Below are 19,827 nucleotides of genomic sequence, written 5' to 3' on the forward strand. Positions count from 1 at the left end.
AACCAACCCCATCACCGGGATGGTTGTCACACACTATGGGGTTGGTTGTCACAATGGTATATCAATGGGAAAAATCTTTTGAAAAAGGCAAGAAGGCAGAACTAAATTTGAAGTTTAATTGCACTGACAAATGATAGGCCTACATAACTTAATGTATGTTAACATAAAATGAGCAAGGAACATGACCAGGAAACACATCTTTAGGCCAGCCTATATAACAACATAAAGAACAAAACAGATGGGCCTAACAATAATGGCCTACTCAACTAGGCTACATGCAGTCACTGTCTGAGGTACAGGGATGGCAAATGTAGGGTCTGCGCACTCCAACTCATTTCACCATGCATGATTTTGCCAACATAGGGGTTGGTTGTGATGTGACAACCAAGCGAGCCGGATGCTCCCCTGGTGGTGAAGCTTTCAGCAGTCTGTCTGCCCCCTGGTGGCTGGCTGCAGTATAGGTCAAAAAATCTGTCGTCAAACTTTAACTTTAACTTTGATCAAACTTTAAAAAATAAATACACTTGGTACGAATGTTAGTATTTGACTGTTTTGTGTCCAAGGCCTTTCGTTAGTTATTAGAGTTTAAAAAACAGGGTTTTACTTCCGGGTTTCCTTTGATTCACAGCCGCCATAGAGGGAAACTTCACACAGCGTCTTGTGATGTTACGCTGTAGGGCAGAGCTTATTACAGTGGTTTCACAGGCTCTGGCTGCACAATGGCGGCGCCCAGGAGCGGGATTTTTTGGCTTCAGAACCGTGCAACGGGAAGAGGCGGAGCAACGCTGTCCATTTTTATTTACAGTCTATGGTGACAACCAACCCCAAAGAGAACGTGACGACCAACCCCAACTGGAATTTTTTGCTAGCATCAAGGCTAACAACTACTTAGCTAGCTAATACAAATCTAAACTATAGCTTTCCCCTCACACTTTGTAAGGGTAACACTTGTTTTGTTATAAACCCATCGTTTAAAAGCCTAGAAGAAAAATAATATGAATATTTACTATTTGACATGAAAAACACAAAAAGGCCTCTCGCCTCAAGTTCAGCTGTCTTACTCCAGAGAAGACTATGTAGGTGAGCTCTGACCCTAAATCTGGAAATGTCTATACCCCAATTTGAGAGACGGTGCCCTCTGGTGGCGAGGTATAACGAGTGTGCCAACCAACCCCGTTCTCCCCATATCACAGCAGCTGTTGCTCTGTCTTTTTAAACTCTAAAGATTTCACAGAACTGTATCTTTAATAGCACAACTGTGATTCTCTGAGTTCATAAATCATGGAATTATTCACTCAGTGACTGTTTTGCCTGTGCTTCTTAATCCCAAATTATTGGTTGAGCACTTTTCCTCAGGAAATGTAACTCAGATTATTGATTGATGAAACTTAAAAGTGAAGCTGTCCCTTTACATTTTCCCTCTTTATCTGCCATACACTGATGGAGTGCTGGAAGTAATGAAGAGAGGAATACCAGCTGCTTACTGGCAGCATGACAAACACACTCGGAAGAGTAATAAAACTTTCTCTCTCTCTCTCTCTCTCTCTCTCTCTCTCTCTCTCTCTCTCTCTCTCTCTCTCTTTTCTTTTCTTTTCTCTCTCTGTCTGTTTTGTCTTTGTCCAAATATCTGTCTTTCTCCTCTCTCTCCACCTTTGATGTCTCGGTTCTGAAGTCTTGCTCACCCGCACTTCTTTTCATGCAGTCTCACTTGTTATATTCTAGTTTTATTAAAACATTCTGTCACCTCTTTTTGTGAGATAATTCACTGAATCTGTTTTCTTTCTGGGGCTGCTGACCGAACATCATCACTCATATCCTGCCACTCAAATAATGTATTCATACCATAGACTGTTTAAGTGTAGATTACAGTGCGTGAGCCTTGTTAACTCCAGCTTTATGAGACAGCTTAGTGATAATAAGACAGATTGTTCTCCACCAAGACTTTCAAGCCTCTGTTAAAGTAAGCATCCGCCCTGCTGTAGAATATTTCTGTTAGAGATAAAAAAAAAAAGACAAAAGACCAGGATAAACAATGAAGTAAGGAACAAACACTAAAGTTGTCTCACTTTTAAAGTTCCTGGCAGTTTTTCCATCCTCACACACCCTGTGAAAACACTTTCTGTATGCGTCTGTGAGTAAAAACCAAACACATAGTTTCCCATTGACTGCATGCATGGCTTTAACAGCAGCCCATGCAGAAAATCACTTACCTCTTCACAAATACACACAAATACACACACACACACACGCACACACACACACACACACACACACACACACACACACACACACACACACACACACACACACACACACACACACACACAGAATCTTAAAGGAGCTAGAGTAATTTGTGTGCGTCAGCCGGTTAAATTTAGCTTCCATGTGTTGTGTAGTGATGATAAGATCAAGAAAGAAGGAAAAACAACAGAAGAATAAAGTGGATGAGGTTCATAAATCTACTTAAATGAGACACTTTTCACTCCTCTCAGTCTGAAACAAAGCCTGAATGAGGCCCACCATTACAGCTTCATGCGGCACTCTGCCAATAGACAGTCAGCATCTCTCATGTTCACTGACCCTCATTTCATAGCTCAGGAATTTCCCATGGCTTTTCCTCTGGCTCTATTCCCTCATTATTCGCACAGTTCAATACCTGTCTGTTAACGGAAGATAATATGTGTTCTCTATTAGCTTGCTGTGACCTGTTGAATACATTTTCATGGGATGAGCAAAATGAGCATCTGGGCCCCTATGTCACGGCTTGATTCATTCCTTAGAAACCTCAGGTCTTGGCTCTGAAATTTAAAGCCAATACTATACTGCCCAAAACCTGCATTCTCCTTGATAACCAGCAGATGGCGGCTTTAATTTTAAGCACATCCTATTTCTGAGCTTTTTTCTTCTGTACATGTTTGAGGAGTTTTTTGCTATTATGTACCATGTATAATGTACCATGTTTCATATCTTTCTAAAAAACTCTTCACAGGAGCTTTAAACCAATAAACTAAATCACTTGTGTAGTTGACGGTAATGGTGGTGGGTGACAGCCTTTTTTTTAAATCATCCCTTTATTGATGCATGTGGAAGTAAAGACTGCTTGATTTTAAGTGCCATTCAGGCAGCAACATAGTGTTTAACAATGAAGTACATGCTTAAAGCTAGGGTTGGTAGCCACAGAAAACTAGCATGAATTTGAATGTAGCATTTCCTCAGGACTTCGTCTAACCCCTCTCCCCCTTCCCTCGGAGCTCCTCTAAAATGACGCCCCAGTTCACATGCAGGAGCGCCACTGATTCGCAACCTATTGATCGTGACTGATTCAAAACCGGTCCTCAGCACATTGTTTTTGTTTTGCACTACGTCAACTCATGTCTCACTCAGCGGTAAGAAAACACCAAAACATTATCATAGTGAAAGTTAAAAACACAAACAAACATGAAATGTACGTGCAGGAGGCGGGCAGAACGGCAGGACAAGATTTGATTGGTTTCATAATTTGGATCCTGATGGCAGGGATTTGTTGGTGTTTTCCCAGGTTTACTCCGACTGTAGATAGCAGGTTTTTTTCACTGTTTTTTAAGAACAAATTATGTATTGATTGCCATTGAGACATAAAGATCATTTTGACCAGTTTAACAAAAAGTGTATCTAAATCTGACTACCAACCCCAGTTTTAAGTGCAGAAATCTGCAGTTCCTCGAGTGTCCACTTGAGGCTGGCAGCAAAACCAGGAAACCTGATAGCGCCTGTATCGAAATGTGCATAGTAACAGCAGAAGCACCCAGCCTGGTACAACAGTCATTTTTGGTATATAGCTCTTTTCTCTTTTCTAACAAACTGAATGGGGGTGGGTGTTGTTTTCAAACTTTACATTTTGATTCTATTAAAGCTAAAGTTATGTCTAATAGTACAAGTATGATGAGGGGTGTGGCTGATTTGATGAACAGGTTGGTGTTTTGCAGCTGTATTCCAGGCAGCTGGGATATGGCCTCAAATCCACCTCTTTGTCCATTAGTAGATTAGAAAGTTTGTTTCCAATATGGTGATTATCTTTTAGGTTCATAAAGTTTCTTTGGAAACCAGTGAGTGATGTCACTGGGACTACTATCATGTTTTAAAAAGCTGCCAGTCTTGAGCACCGTAAAAAAAAAGTGTTGTAATACTATAGTTGATCAAAAGCTCTTTGTAACTTAAAGGCTAATTTAATGTCTGCAGCTTTAGGATCCTTCTCTATTACTTCCCTCTTGTTGTAATGCATCCCTGGGACTGATTCTGGATTTAAATGAGCACTTTGTCTGAGTGTAGGGTCTGGTTTTAGAGTTAGCGCTGCATTGACAGCATAAATGACATTTTGCTGAGTGAGAGCTACTCTCTCTCAGAACTGTTAAGCTATCAAGACTCTAATAACTATCCTTGTCTTCACAAGGGTTCAAATTGAGTATCTGCAGTCTGTGTTTAAACTCCACAGTTTACATCTCTCCAGAAACACAGCCGCTAACTCTTGGACTTGTGTTGTATAATAGAGTTTTGACCTGACACAAAGCCTGGGGGGAGTAGGAGGCTTTCACAGAGCTGGCTCCACTTAGTCCTGTGAGGGGGGAATTAGAGAGGCCTGTGGTGGCTGTGGTCTGGCGTTGAGCCCAGCTGCTGGAGGAAAGTACGGAAAAGAGTGCCTCCTATTGGGTGAAATGTACAATGGCAGCCTGAAATCTTAACCAAAGGGAACATATCTGTAAAAGTGTGCTCTTATTCTCTTTGTAGTAAGAGTTCAGCAAATCAAAACAACTCTAATAATAATACGTATGTTCCATGTATAGTTCAAGTTTACACAATTTCTCTAAATTGCATTAATGGTCCAGTTTTTATTAAATCCAGCCAGCAACAATATAACTCACAAAAAGCTTGAAGTAAGCTATCTTGTTTACACTATTTGACCCAGTTTTTAACTGTAGAGCATCCAAGTTTCAACATCTGCTTCAAAATGACTGAGGGCTGATTTCCCTGAGTGATATAAAACAAGGAAGGAGGAAACGTGGAAACAAACAAAACAACACCAGAGCACTTAAATGGTGTCCTAAGGCAGCTGAGCCGTTATTCAACCAAACTTTTTCTTCGATTTTAATGAGTTGTTGACTTACAATTTAGTATTACACTCTGGTGGTAATGTATGATACTGTTTTTTATTAACCCAGATAAGACATGTTTTTTACTGTGGAACAGGCATAAAACAATTTGTACTGGTAATTTTTTTAAATAATAGTTTAAAAAGTCACATGTGGTGAAACAATCAGATGCATGTGTTGTTGTTTACATTCCACCCAGTCAGATTTAGACCACTTCAAAAACTCATTAGTGCCCTGCTCAATCAAGGCAACGAGTCATCCTGAGGCTGTATGGGTTGGGCAATGGCTTCATGGTGTTAATATATTTTTCTCATATATGTTGAGTTTAATGTCGAACATGTGCAATTTTGGGAATAAAATAAATTATGTTTTAGGTTTTTCACTGATATGTGCTTCTCTGTTTGCAGCACTCTGGCCCAAAACATGACCCTACAGGGGACAATACAGTATGGTATCGTCTCGTATCGTATCATATTGTATCGTATCGTATCATATTGTATCATAAGGTATCGTATTGTATCGTATCATATTGTATCGTATTGTATCGTTTCGTATCGTATCATATTGTATCGTATCGTATCATATTGTATCGTATCGCATCATATTGTATGGTATTGTATCGTATCGTAACATATTGTTTCGTATTGTATCGTATTGTATCGTATCGTATCGTATCATATTGTATCGTATCGTATTGTATCGTATCGTATCATATGGTATTGTATCATATTGTATCGTATCGTATCGCATCGTATCGCATCGTATCATATTGTATTGTATCGTATCATATTGTATCGTATCGTATCGTATCCTGTCGTATGGTATTGTATTATGTCATAGCCTTTAAAATTGGATTGTATACTCAGTGTGGTGATGTATTGCATCTTAACCATCCAAATATGTGTAGAGTTTCAGACCTAGGCTTTTCCCCTTGGGAGTCTACAAATTGTATTACATCATATTCTATCATACCTTATCATATTTTATCATATTATTTTGTATCATATAGTGTAAATCCTATTGCAATGCATTACATGTTAGTAACACAATTCAAATATGTAGGCTCTTATTAGGATTTAGGAATGACACTTACAGAAAATATAAGTGTCCATAATGTCTAGTGTCAGTCAACATTTATAAACCTGCTAAGAAATCAATTGAAATAGTCATCCTTTAACTCTGGAGTGAATCTCACCCCAGAAATACAAAGTCTTCTAGTAGTATTAAAGTTATCAAATAATGATGGTTATCAAACATGGACTACTAAAAGTTGATTCAGCATACTCCATACCCTCTTTTTATAGAGGAAGGGCGCTGTCTTATTAGGAACAAATGCAAAAGTGATGAAACAGCAAAAACCACATATGCTTCAGCATGCTTTGAGAGCTGTCGTAACATCTAATTCATTTTGTTCTTGAGTCATTCATATTTGTTTTACTTTTTTTTAAAGACCAAACAATTCCTCCATTTCACCCCCTGTCATCATGTGACTTCTTATCCCTTAATTGTTAACACCTGTTCTCATTACTCAACTGCCCCTGATTTTGCCATTAGAAAACCTTTCTCATACCCACCCATGGTGTTAATATAACTATTGGAAGCATGGAATACACCAATGGATTAATCTTATTTTATTGATGAGACCTTATCAAGCTCACCTTTCACAGCCAACAATAGTTACAGTTGCCACTTGTAACATCATGAAACTTTATTGAAAATGTGCATTTGAGACAAAACCCTTCCTGAAAGTTTGTACACTCAGCAAGACCAAAGGCTTTTGAATTGTAAGTTTTCTCCTGGCTTTGTGTTAAGTGACATTTTCCAGAAGTTTCATCTTCATTTTCCAAACATTGTCTTAACAACATGAGTGCAGATAATGTATCTACAGTTTGAATTACCCATATTTCCTAGTTTGGGGATTTTTGCTGGCTCTCTGCCTTGGTTTGTAAGCTGTGATCAGTCACACCACCAGCTTGGATTCTTAGTGAAGCCTAAGTTTTCTTTGTCATCAAAGTTTTTTTCATCACTGTTTGAATCCTAAAGGGCCGAGTCAAACTACAACTGAAGGATACAATCCTTCACTGTCATTGTTAGAGGTAGTGTCTACTCTTTACTTCACATAGATTTAAACAGCAGTGATTACAGCCCTTATTCCTTTTAGCCTCGAGACAATCAACCATGACATAAGAGATGCAATCTTTCAAGCCTTCTCTCCCAGATGAATCCATTAAATTAATTGCAAATGTTTGTGGATGGCATAGAGTGTGTGGTCTCTGTTGTGGTAGAAAACTTTATGACACACAATGTGGGTCATTTTTTTTTCAAATGTTTCGTCTCCATGTTTCCTGTCTGTAGGAAATGAGGTCCTCACAGGAAACATGACTAACAGTTCCCAGCTCTTTGTTTAGAATGTAAATGGTACAGACCCTTTGCCTCTGTTTCTTGCTTCCTAATTCACGTTTTAGGCATGCTGTCGGTTTCGTTTACTACTGTTCCCTCTCCTCTTCTCCTTCTTATGTTCCCATATCAGTGAAACCTCTCACTCTGTCTCCTTTCAGCTGGTTGACACGTTTGCGTTGGAGATCGGGGAGCTGAAGAGGGAGATGGTCCAGATTTCTCCCACAACTGACAAAGAAATAACAGACCTCCAGGGGTAAGATTGTTTTCCCACGACTTCTTAATTAAAAAAATCAGTCACACTTTTCTTGTTTTTTTATTCATGAAATAACTTCAAAATGTTACATCAATGAGTTAAGCACTCTGTTTTTTTTTGTTTTTTTTTGTTTTAAAAGGGGAAAAAGCAGTATTATTCTTCACTGTTTTAAATCTCATTTATGTCTTTGAGGATCATTTGTAAATGTCATACTCATTTACACCAGCAGATGGCATGAGTGTAGTTTTTCTTTCTGTCTCTGCCAGGATGGACAGCGAAGTATGTGGGATTTACCTGCAGTCGCCGCAGTGTGGTGGTGTTGGGGGTGAGAGAGATTCTGGATATGACTCCTTGCGGAGGCGGATGAGCGTATTGGACAGGCTGACTCAAACCCATCCGGTGTGGCTGCTGCTGGCGGTCAGTGATGAGGAGGCGGGAAGTATCCTGCTCAAACAACCACCGGGGGTGAGGAGGGGGTTACCATCTTGGTATTCCACTATCCATTGCTTATTATGAATACTAATACAATTGCATCATTATTAATTTCTTCCTTTTTCATCTTGCAGGTGTTCCTGGTCAGGAAGTCAGCCGCTCTGCAGAGAAAAGTTCTGTCTGTACGTCTGAAAGAGTATCAGTCAGAAACTCCCATCAGCCACTTCCCTGTCAGAGAGAGCCAGTATAGTAAGTAACATGTACACTAAAGCTCCCAGGAATCCTTAGCAATAGAGGAAGTCAGTGTCTAAGTTTCTATTTTACATTAAAGTGACACAATGATTCATGCCCCTAGAATTTCTACAACCCAAGCTAAAATCTTTAATAAATCAGTAGTTAAAAATGAATTACAAACTTAGACATCTAATTTAGTAAAAACAAGTAAAAACATGAAACAAAAGGCTCCAAAAATATGTTAATGTAGCGAACATAAACAAAATATTATTTTTGTTTTTTTGCAAGAAATTCACATTTTAAAAAGCAGAAAAATTTAAATATGTTTCTTAATATTAGGAAACAGGTAATTTGGGCAGCATGAGTGTTTTGATTGTATGGGACTTTGAAAGTGTCAGGTGAAATAGAAAACCAGTGTACTCATGGATATTTTGTTGTGGAAAATGGAAATGTGAATAAAACAATCACTCTTATTTTGTTTTGTTTTTTTATCTCAGATCTGAGACACTTAAGTTTTTCAGTTTCATTTGGTCTCCTGCTTATTTTAAACCACAGGCACATCTAGTTCACAGAGTTAAAGATGTCACTTCCTCCCAGCCTCTGCATGATGTGTACAAAGATATACCCAACGCAAACAAGAAATGAGAGTATGTCACTGGGGCGACGCTAATCTAGTCAAAGTCTGCTTGCATTTGATGTGACATTCCTTGCTGTTGTAAAGTTATAAAGTTCTTCACATGACATTGCGACAATAACTCATTCCCTTAAAGTATGATAGAGATACTGATAAATATTTTTTCTTCAACGTGTCCAAACCAAACATGGATTCAGGACATTTGGTCACGGTCACATGTTTGTTTGCAAAGTTTTAACTATGACATAGATGAGGTGACGTTCTGTATCTCTGTCTATGTGTGGGTGACTGTGGTTTATAAAACATGTCTTTAACATGATAATATGTAAATAATAGTATTGAATATTACAACAATAGTCCCTACATCGTAGCACCACAGTGGTTGGGTATGGAGAATTAGTCATAGAGCTGTGACAATGCCAAAGTGTGTTGACATACCAGCTGTGGATTTTCCCAACTGAAATGACAGCACGTGTGGGAGGGAGCAGAGCACATTTGGCCCAGTTTGTCTTTCGATGTGGGTCAGCTGCTCTTAACTTGGCCTCTCACACTGCCAACGCTGCCTTAAGTAACCCTTGTGCATGAGTGGTTTGAGCACAAACAACAACATCCCTCACACTTTTCAAAGGGTGATTCCAGGGCCCACATTTTCCATATTTTGAACTCTAAATTAACCAGATGTATAAAAAGTTTTGGAAATAACTCACTGTATCCTCCAGCTTGCACCCACGAGACAAGCTGGAATGGTTGTAATTTAATCTATGGTATATTGCACCTAATCAAAGTACAGCCAATTCAAAGTGCCTGTATTTTTTTACTGACAGACTGGGGTTATTGTTCTTAATGTATCTTTAGAGAATGTTAGTTTAAGGATCCTTTGCTAGGGAGGATTTCTGGTAAATATATTTTTTCTTTTTCTTTAGCCATAAACAGCCCCTCTCTAAAGCCACTAGAGTCCATCGACATTGTATAATTGCAAATAATTTGGGGATTTGATCATCAAAATGAAATGAATAAAATCTTGCAAAATCTCTTTACAAAAGTGACAAGCCAGAAATCAATGTTGGAAGGCCCTCATGCAGCACTGCATTAAAAACAGACATGACTCTGTAGTGGAAATGTAAAATCATAAAAACTAAAATCACTTCCAAAATCCACTGTGTTTCAACAGAGATGTGCTGCTCCCACAAATACAGGTTAGAACTGAACTATGTAGAGAGGACATTATATAAATATAATCCAGAAACACAGACGACTTCCTTGAACACATCCCCATTCAAGATGGACTGAGGCAAAGTAGAAAACTATCCTGCAGTCTGACTCATCAAAATTTGACATTCTTTTCATAAATCATGGACACCATGTCTTAAGCTATAAATGTTATGTTATTGTTATGTTTGATTGGAACAAACTTTTGAGACACAAAAGTCACACAACAGCACGAACAGAGACATGTTTGAAGGTAGAAGTAGACAAACAACGCCCATTATATGCAAGGTTAAATCATTGTTTTCGACTATGAAGTCTGTTGGTGCTGGAGAGAGCGATTATCAAACTCATCCACGCAGAGTACAAGGCGGGCTTCCCTTAATTCTCATATTGAAAAAAAAAAACCCAACCAAATTGATAAAATAACAAATAGGCTTTATGATAAAACATGGAAAGCTGTCACTAATCGTATAAAACTTTAGGATATTTCTTTAATAGAAACAAACCCTTGTGAAGAGATTTTTTTCTCACTGCACAGCGCTCTGCCAGCTCTTTTCTGCCAGAACAGGAGTTATATAGACAAAGAACGTTTCGCTCCCACGGCCCTGATACTTAAAGATATGAATGTTATCATGTGAAATCACCGGTAGAACCAAAGACTTACTGTTGTTTGAATTTCTAGAAAGGTGCTGACAATTTAGTGAACAGTGAGCAATATATAAGTGCTCAAATTCAAAAGCCCCAGCATCTGAACAAGTTCAGTTTAAAAAACATTAATTCTCAACATCTTTTATTTGTTTGCAGCCTTTTCTCTTGAGGGATCTGGGATCAGCTTTGCAGATCTGTTCCGCCTGGTGGCTTTCTACTGTATAAGCAGGTAAGCAACCAACATTACGCTCTCACTCACCTTCTCTGTTTTTCTCTGTGATGCTGATAGGGTCATTTGAGGATACCAACTCTTTGAATAATGGCAATTTTGTCAAGTAAGCAGCAGTCAGCCCTTTGTACCCGGAGCTCTCACTTCTTGTTTTTGCCCGTGCAAGCTCAGGACACAGACAGACAGACACAGGAGTGTTAAAGGAGATTGTGCCATGAGCGATATCCACGACAGCAGTGGGTGCAACTGGAAAGATGTCAGCACCTAAATCAGAGAAATGCACAGTAAACGATAAAGCTCGAAGTTTTAACATGTTCAATCTCAACTGGTATATTTGATATTTTTATAGCTGCACATGGATATTGGGGTTGTAACAGAAACAAAAGGGAGTGTCATCATGTTTATGTTATAATGTTAAGAAGTGTTTTCACTTCTCTGTGTGCCAGTGTGAAAGTTCTCTTTTGCCAACCAAAACTGTGGCATCATCATTTTTTTCTAGGATACCAAAGTCAAACTAAGGTCAATGTTCTTTATAACCCTGACCATAAAGCACTGAAACAAACATTAAGTAAATATTTAACACTGTACAGAGATGTGTCATCATTTGAGCTTTGATTATACAACTCTCATTTCCAGTGACCACTGCATGGATATTAACCTGATTCTATTTTATGTTATTATTTAATATTCATGTGTGTCTTATGTATTCATTGCCTGTTTTCTTCCCTTAGGGATGTCCTACCTTTCACACTCAAACTCCCAGACGCCATTGCTTCGGCAAAGACTCAGAAAGAACTGGAGGAAGTGGCTCAGCTCGGATCAGGTAGCCCTATTTTATTTCTTCTCTGGTTCAAAATGATGAGTCAACACTTCTTGTCTTGCAAAATAATGCTTCACATCAGGTGTTCTTTACTTCTGGTACTTGAAGCTTTGCACAGTTTTACAGATACGTCTTTTCTAGGACTTATTTCACCTTTGGGAAAGTCATTAAACTTTGCCTTAAGTTAATTAGATTTCCAAATAGGCTTTGTTAATGATGTTTTGGAGTTTGTTACACCTTAGAAACTGCAAATTTTAACACTGCTTTCACTGTTTCAACACATAGCACTTTTGACAAATGTCAATGCCTTTAGAGCTACAAATGATGTTTTTATGTTCTGTGCTCTTGAACATCAACCTACTTTTATAGACGCTAAACAAAAGTACTGAACTGATTCATTTACAGTGTCCATAGACTGGTATTCTAGCTGCTACCATTACATAACATACAATAATAAAAGAGCAAACCAAACAAATGCCAGACGTGACATGCTGCTGGTTGCTGCGTGAGCACGCACCCTGTTACCAGATAAGACATGCCAGATGAAGTATTGTATGACTTATGAGAACACTGCTTCAAGTTTCCATGCTGAGTTAGGATAATTGCCTCCTGGTTTATAGCAGGCATGCTAACACAGAGAAAAGACTGATGCTTCTTTTTTTCTCTAAAAACCCTCCAAAGACACCTAACTTTTGTGCTCTACTTTGTAAATGATTCCAATTGAGGTTGGAAGGAGTGCAAGGAGCTACTATTTAAGAAACATGTTGGTACATTCAGAGAAATCCAAATGTACCAGGTGTTTTATGTAGCTTTGTGTTCTGTAATGGCATAAGCTGAACTGATTTCCAGGGGAGAATATACAAGCATATGCTAGGTTTTGGAAAAGTTAAGCATATATGCAAGATTGGACCCTCAGGAGTTAAAACAGCAGCATTATACTCTAATATTCCACCTTATCCTTTTGCACAGTGGTGCCAGGTTTCCTCCCTGAGTCTTATACCTGGTTTAACATTTCATTAAACTGAGCAAACACATTGGGATAAAACAGCCTGCCATTTGTGTGCATGGGGTTTATTTATTTTTCTTTTTGTAATGACCCTGAACGCTCAGGTCTGGTTTCACAGGCAAACTATTCACTTAATTTCTGTGAAGTTATTCTAGGCTCAGCTGCTCTGAAACTACAGTGAGTCAGCTTCCTACTGTAGAGGTCTATGACATAGCTCAGTGCTTAGTGTGGGGAGAAGGGAGTGGTGAGTGGAAAGCTTCACTGCTGTCTAAACACACACATACCATCACTCCATTTTTAAATATGTATGAAAACACACAAGGCCTGCAAGTATGAGTGTGGTGAACGTACGCTAGCAGCGAACTGTGTCATAACTTCTACAAACGTGAAAAGCTGCTTTTGTGTTTGCATGTTGGAATTCCTGTGAATGGACGTGGGTGTTAGTCTGCACTGAAAAGCCTTTTACATTGCTGTTTTTATATTGGATGTGAAGTGGGAGAGGTTGAAAAGGCCCTTTTAAGTGTGAGCCAGCTCAAGCTTTTCTTAGCTAGCTCATACAGTCATAAAGGGAAACTCCACTTCTCCACAGGGAAGCTTCTATTTACAGATATAAGGCAGACATATTTTATGTTGTGGAAACTGGGCACGCACATGTGAAACACATGTCACATGAAGCTTCAGACTTTGAATATTGCAGTGACTGAGCAGCTGAGTTGTTTTCCTGAGGGCATTGAACACATTGTTGTGTAAGAATGGTGCATTTTTAGACATGTTTAACTTAAGCAACTGCTGTTGCTTATAATTGTAATGTAGTAATCTACTACTATTTTTAATTTAAGGCAAGATTAAGTCAATTATAGGGATGGCAATACACCATCTGAGAAGACATGGTGTACATTTATGTCTGACTTGACATTCAGGCTAAATAATGCTGTTTAAAAACAGATAATGTCAAAGTGTAGTGAGGCAGGTTTCAAGTTGAATTGCCATAGACAAGCAAATTAATATCACAATGCAGCTTGCTGTTTATCTGCAACACAATTGACAATTCACAGTGAAAGAAAATCAGACATTGTTCCATGACATTGCTTATGAAAAGTATATCCTTGTGTTTTAACATTTTATTCCAGCAACATGTTTAAAAAATATTGGGATAGGGGCATGGTAACCATTACAGCTACAAACTGTGTTCCCGGACAATGGTTTTTTGGATACGATTTTGAGTCCATGCAGTTATTTCCACTGCAGAGTCATGTCAGTCGTTAATGCAGTGCCTGGGAAGATCACGGCTATCAAGTATTGGTTTTGGGCCTTGTCATTTTTGTACAAAATTGTCTCCAGATTCTCTGAATTCTTTAATGACATAATATACTGTAGGGGATAAAAACTCCAAATTCTTTGCAGGTTTGGGCTGAGGATCATTAATCTGGAATTGCTGAACTGTTCCCCCACCCAGTTTCTTACAGAGTGGTGATCCTCTTCCCAAATTAACTTAACTAGTTGTGAGATGGTTCTCCAGTTGTTGTTTTTTTGGCATTAATAAACATTTAAAGTGGTTATCTAGAAAAATCTCATTTTTCAGTTTCAACAGTTGATATATTGTCTTTGCAATATATCTATATTTTTTAAGTCATAATTTTGGATTTTTACACCTTTATTTTATAGAGGAGAGGACAGTGGATAGTGTAGGAAACTGGGAAAGAGTGGGGGAATGACATGCGGGAAAGAGTCTTCGGGCTGGATTCAAACCCGGGCCAACCGCTACACGGGCGCGCATCTTAACCATTAGGCTAAGTCTGAGCCCTTTGCAATATTTTCAAGTAAATCAATTCTGTTTTTATCTTCATTTTATACAGCAACTCTCATGGAATTTGGGTTGTAGATATACATCTACAGAGGGCTTGAAAAATTGTAATTGTAATTTTGTTGCTCTTAATCAACGTTTACATGTAATATTTACAAAGCAGGCTTACCTTACCAGATGATACAGCACATTTAATGCCATCGTACCTGAATTTTTTTTTTTGACTTGTATGTGTTCAGTCCATTGGCCAACAAGTTTAGTTCTTATCAGAGGCTACGTTTATTTTTATTTTTTCTAAGAGATCCTATCTCTTAGAGTTTACACATCTCTTTTCAATCAAATATTGCAGATACGTAAATAAACAAATCAGAGGCAATAGCTCTGTATCCATGTAAAAACAGAGTACTATAAGCTAATACTACTTGTGCTGTTAGGATTTGTCTGTCTGTTGTAGCTTTGCCCTACAAACAGACACCAGAGTGTCAGGTGTTCATAGCATGCAGTCGAGTGAGAATACCATGCGCATAGTGTAGTCTCCAGACACTGAGGTGACCTAGGACATATGAAACTGCTCTATCAGCTGGGGCTTGCTTCTTGACTGCTCCAGGAAAGGCAGAGTTTATGTTTCCATTTTTAGCCAGCAGGAAACTTCATCACTGGGCCTCTGCTGCTGTCACTGCAGAGATATTTTAAGTATATTGATTTGTTACCTCTTATTTTCAGTGTGGCCAAATAAATGTGTTGAAACTATGTGATTAAGCTTTGATCTAATCTTTCTTGGCGCATTGTTTTAAAGCAGAGTATGCTTGCATGAGGATTGTCTTGGTGAGTGGTTGAAAACAATGGGATGATTCAGTGGAAAGGCACACATGACATCAAAAAGGAAGCATGTGGTCTCTAGAGCCATGGGAAAAGTGTACTGTCAGTATTTTAAAAAATAGGCAAAAATCATATAAATACGATTTTATTACAGCTTAAAATTAATTTAACAACAGAAAAGCCATTAAAACTAGTCGCCTAGGGGAGCACAAGACATAGGAGAGAGGAAAACAGAGCAGGAAGAAGGAGTGGAGGAACCGTAGCTGTGTGCTGTGTGGTGCGTTCAGTGCCCTCCCACTCTGTCATTAGCATGGGCGACTCCCTTTTTGTGTGCTTGCTGGTTGTGTATCGACACCAAGTGAGTTAGAGCAAAGAGACACAGGGCTGAACTCACAGCATTCCTGCTACCGGCAGGAGGAAAGATACAAACAGGCAGAAAGAAATGCTGAGAGGAAACTAAAACTAACCTCTGAGGACGTTACTGACTGTTGGTAAGAGCCTGATGTTGTTTTTTTCTTTTACATTTATACTTTGACTGCTCTATTAATTTGAAGACTCCTGATCCCAGCTGCACTTTGTAACTATTTCCTTTAATGGAACCTTTATGTGTCCCGGTGGAAGTGTGTTTCTAGCCTAAGGTTAGTTATTGTTTGCCTCTGAGTGTATATGTAACTGTGTTTTACAGGCTTCTGGGACTCTGCCCTCTGCAGTCAGCGTCACACTCCTCCCCGTCCCTGTCGCCCTCTGAGCCGGACCCTCAGCCCCAAGCGGACTAACAGGAACAGGGAGGTCGGGGGATCACAGAATAAACACACCGTGGGTCACTGCGACAGTGCTCCACCAACTCTACGGTCCCAAGACCCTCCACCGTCCTTTCATCTGGAGAGAAGACATTCCAGTGGTCCCGTGTGCTTCGTCAATCCCCTCTTTCTCCAGACCAATCAGCACCGTCACAGCTGTGACGACCATGCGTCTGTAAATGCTGATAAGTCTAATAACCTGGATAATGCAGAGAAAGCGTCCATGAAGCCACTGGACAGCAGGAATCAAGCTAGTGGGCAACACAATCTCAAACTGAACAGTAACTCCAGGCAAGCTCCCCCTCGCCCTCCTCCACCCCGCTCAATGTCACCCCGGCGCCCTGCCCCCCCCCCACCTGGCCCTCCAGCAGCTACCACCAGACCCAAGAGCATGCCAGTGGCTGTAGCTGCGTCTGCAAAGCAACAACCGTCCCCTAGCAAGCGGCCAGCACCCCAACCACCACAAATGGGTGCTAAGCACAGCAGCCTCTCCAAACCCACCAGCTCACCTCATCGTGTGCCTTCAAACCCTCCTCCTCCAAGGCCCAAGAAGCCTGATCTGGAGTCCCACCGCTGCCACATTGCCCTGGATGATGAGACTATTGCCAAGGCCCTGTCCCGTGCAAAAATTCCCGCCTGCAAGCCACCTGCTGCTCCTTCTGGTGAACTACTGGAGAACAGTGCTGGTAGTCCATCCACTCCAAATGAGAGGGGACACCAGCGTCTCAGTGACATGAGCATGTCTACTTCTTCCTCTGACTCACTGGAATACTCACAGGCCCCTGGATTCTCCCGGGGCTAGCCCCTAGCCCATCTCGACACCTTAATCATCAAGACCCAGTGGAGGACAACAGTGACGATGACGAGTATGGAGAAGAGGATGAGGATGAGGACTATGGGGTCGGTCTAGAGACAGACCTTGAAATGCGACTACGTCCCTCCTTCAAAGCCCGGCGGCCGAGGGTTGGTGTAAGCCTAGGCGGTGGTTCTTTTGTCATCCCCAGCGCCTTAAAGGGACGTTTTCGGAAGGTGAGCGGGATGCTCAGCTCTCTCATGACCCCAGAGAGACGGGCAGTAAAAAGGATTGCTGAGCTATCCAGGGACAAAAGTTCATATTTTGGCTCCCTGGTTCAGGACTACATCAGCTTGTTCAGGAGAACCGAGGCTGTCACACATCAGGGATGGATTTTCTGCAGACTCTCAGGCAGTTCATGACACAGATGAAGGCTTACCTGCGACAGAGCTCTGAGCTGGACCCCCCTCTAGAGTCACTCATACCTGAGGACCAGATCGGTAAGTCTGTCGAGAACTTTGTAAATCTTTAAAATCATAAGGGTTAAATACACTGTCTGAGTTTGTTGTTAATGATTAAATGGTGGTGTTTGTGATACATCTCCTCATGCGTAGGCACATTAGTGTGGTGGTTTAGTCATATCCCATTTTGACAACATTCAGTTCCTTACATGTTTTTCCACTATTGTTACTTTGGTAGTCAAACCTTTAGAGTTACTTCAGGAAATGATCAGAGTGACTGCATTCATGGACAATGTTTAGTAGATGCCCAGGCTTGAGTATGCCTGGAAACCAGACATTCTTGCAGAAGTTTCCATATTATTAGTCTGCCTCATTTCTGGTGTTGAGTTACAGAAATGCCAGAGTGCTGTGCCCCAAATTAGTTATTCTCGGCGTGTGTGCTGGTGCAGGATCACAGCACATTCAAGCTCCTTGAAGATTAAATCTGGTGTGATTTTTTTTTTTATTGGTTGGACATCATAGATCCACTATTTGCCTATTGCAGATACATCATATCATTCTTTTATGTTTGAACCTTTTTTATGGAACCAATGGTGGAAAGCAAAATATATGTTTTTAACTTACAATACTTTCAATGTTTGCAGAACACAAAGCAAATCATCAAATGCAGAATTGGCTTAAAGCAACACATTTTCAATTCATTTATGAAGTTATCTTCTAAGGAAGCAGCCTTCTGAGTAACTTTAAAAAGGTAAATTGGTAGAATGACATCATGGAAAAAGTTTATATTAAAGATCTATACCTCAGTTAAAAAAAACTCCCTCTCTTGATGCTAAATCAGTAATGGGTGTATTTTTTCACACTAAAGCTGGTATCAGGTTGAAATATCTCAGAGCACTCAGGCACTATTTTTTGTTCTTTATTTCTATTTGGGCAGTTTGACATTTAACCTAAATGTGATGCCTACAGACATGTGTTACTGCACAGCGAGTGTCTGACAAGTACTATAAGCCAGCGTTGACTGTCGGCTCAGCCTGTATTGTCTGTAGTCTTTGACTTTCTATGTACAATAAAAAGTTAGTTAAAGAAAATAAAAAGTTTTTCTAGAAATAGATACCACAAAGAGTTTTCATGATGATTGTAAAACAAGTCTATAGGCACACGCAGCTCTATGAAAGAGATATTTGATTCCAATCTGATTATTTTGAACTTGACTTTTTTGCATTAATATGTAAGTATGTCTGCGCACTCATCTCACACCCGTTGTTCATTGTAAACAACAACAGCACGCTTTGTTCAGAGACAGAGAAGTGATCCATTCTCACTGTGATAACAGACCACAGATACGCACATAAAAGCCTCTCACTCTCACTAATGTTCCCTTTGGAGGGGAGAAATGTAGAGAAATGTTGTTGCTGCTTTGCTAGCTATAGAAAAAGGAAACATAGCTTCATCGTGTGGCTTGAGTTTAAGTTGTATAAGAAACACTTTAAGGATTTCTGAGATGGATAAGGCTGGGTCTGAATCATTTATACACTGGAAAATCAATAAAGCTACACGTAGGATCATGCACACTGGCTGACGTCATCCTGAAATCCTACAGGGCATGTTTAAGTGAGAGGAGAAATGGAGTTAAGCTGATGTCCGTGTTCTCATACACGTGTGTTACAAAAAGATTAAGATGAGAGTGGTTACGTTAGGGATAAAAGTCTGACGTCCTGGGAAGAAATGTTTAAATTTGACCTGAAGTCATTATTTTTGTTGTGGAAAGGCTGTCTGAGTAGTCAGTCAGGGAAGGTCATCATTTCTAAGTTGTATAAGTTTGACTTTGAATGTTTGTCTTGATTTTTGCTGTTGTGTGTGTGTGTTTTGTGTGTGCTTCTCTTTGTGTACATCACTTGACTTTATTGTTGTTAGAGGTGAGCCTTCAAACAGGTTGCTGCTCCAGATAAAGCTCATTACAATTTCTCAATATACAAAGGATATCAACCTTCCTGAATGGAATCAGGGAGCCCACGGCAAGATGATGTAAACATGTGTTATCCTGCGTGATCAAACTACTTTGAGTCCAATAATGTGTCCTTAATAGCCTCTGCACCCCTCTTTGTGTACACACGAGGATCTGAGGGGATTATCCGGCCTCTGTAAACGCCTCCAGC

The 19,827-nt window shown here is 39.8% G+C and overlaps 1 protein-coding gene across 1 annotated transcript in view; it reads left to right on the forward strand.

The window, feature by feature from the left end:
- LOC117816015 (ras and Rab interactor 2-like) overlaps positions 1–19,827 on the forward strand; it is a 36,778-nt gene that overhangs the window by 9,557 nt on the left and 7,394 nt on the right. Inside the window, 8 exon segments of the mRNA XM_034688068.1 lie at positions 7,685–7,779; positions 8,046–8,244; positions 8,346–8,460; positions 11,093–11,165; positions 11,897–11,988; positions 16,300–17,205; positions 17,208–17,558; positions 17,561–17,707. Of these exon segments, the coding sequence (XP_034543959.1) occupies positions 7,685–7,779; positions 8,046–8,244; positions 8,346–8,460; positions 11,093–11,165; positions 11,897–11,988; positions 16,300–17,205; positions 17,208–17,558; positions 17,561–17,707 (1,978 nt within the window).

The sequence above is a fragment of the Notolabrus celidotus genome, chromosome 7, assembly GCF_009762535.1.
Source record: "Notolabrus celidotus isolate fNotCel1 chromosome 7, fNotCel1.pri, whole genome shotgun sequence".
Lineage (NCBI taxonomy): Eukaryota > Metazoa > Chordata > Actinopteri > Labriformes > Labridae > Notolabrus > Notolabrus celidotus.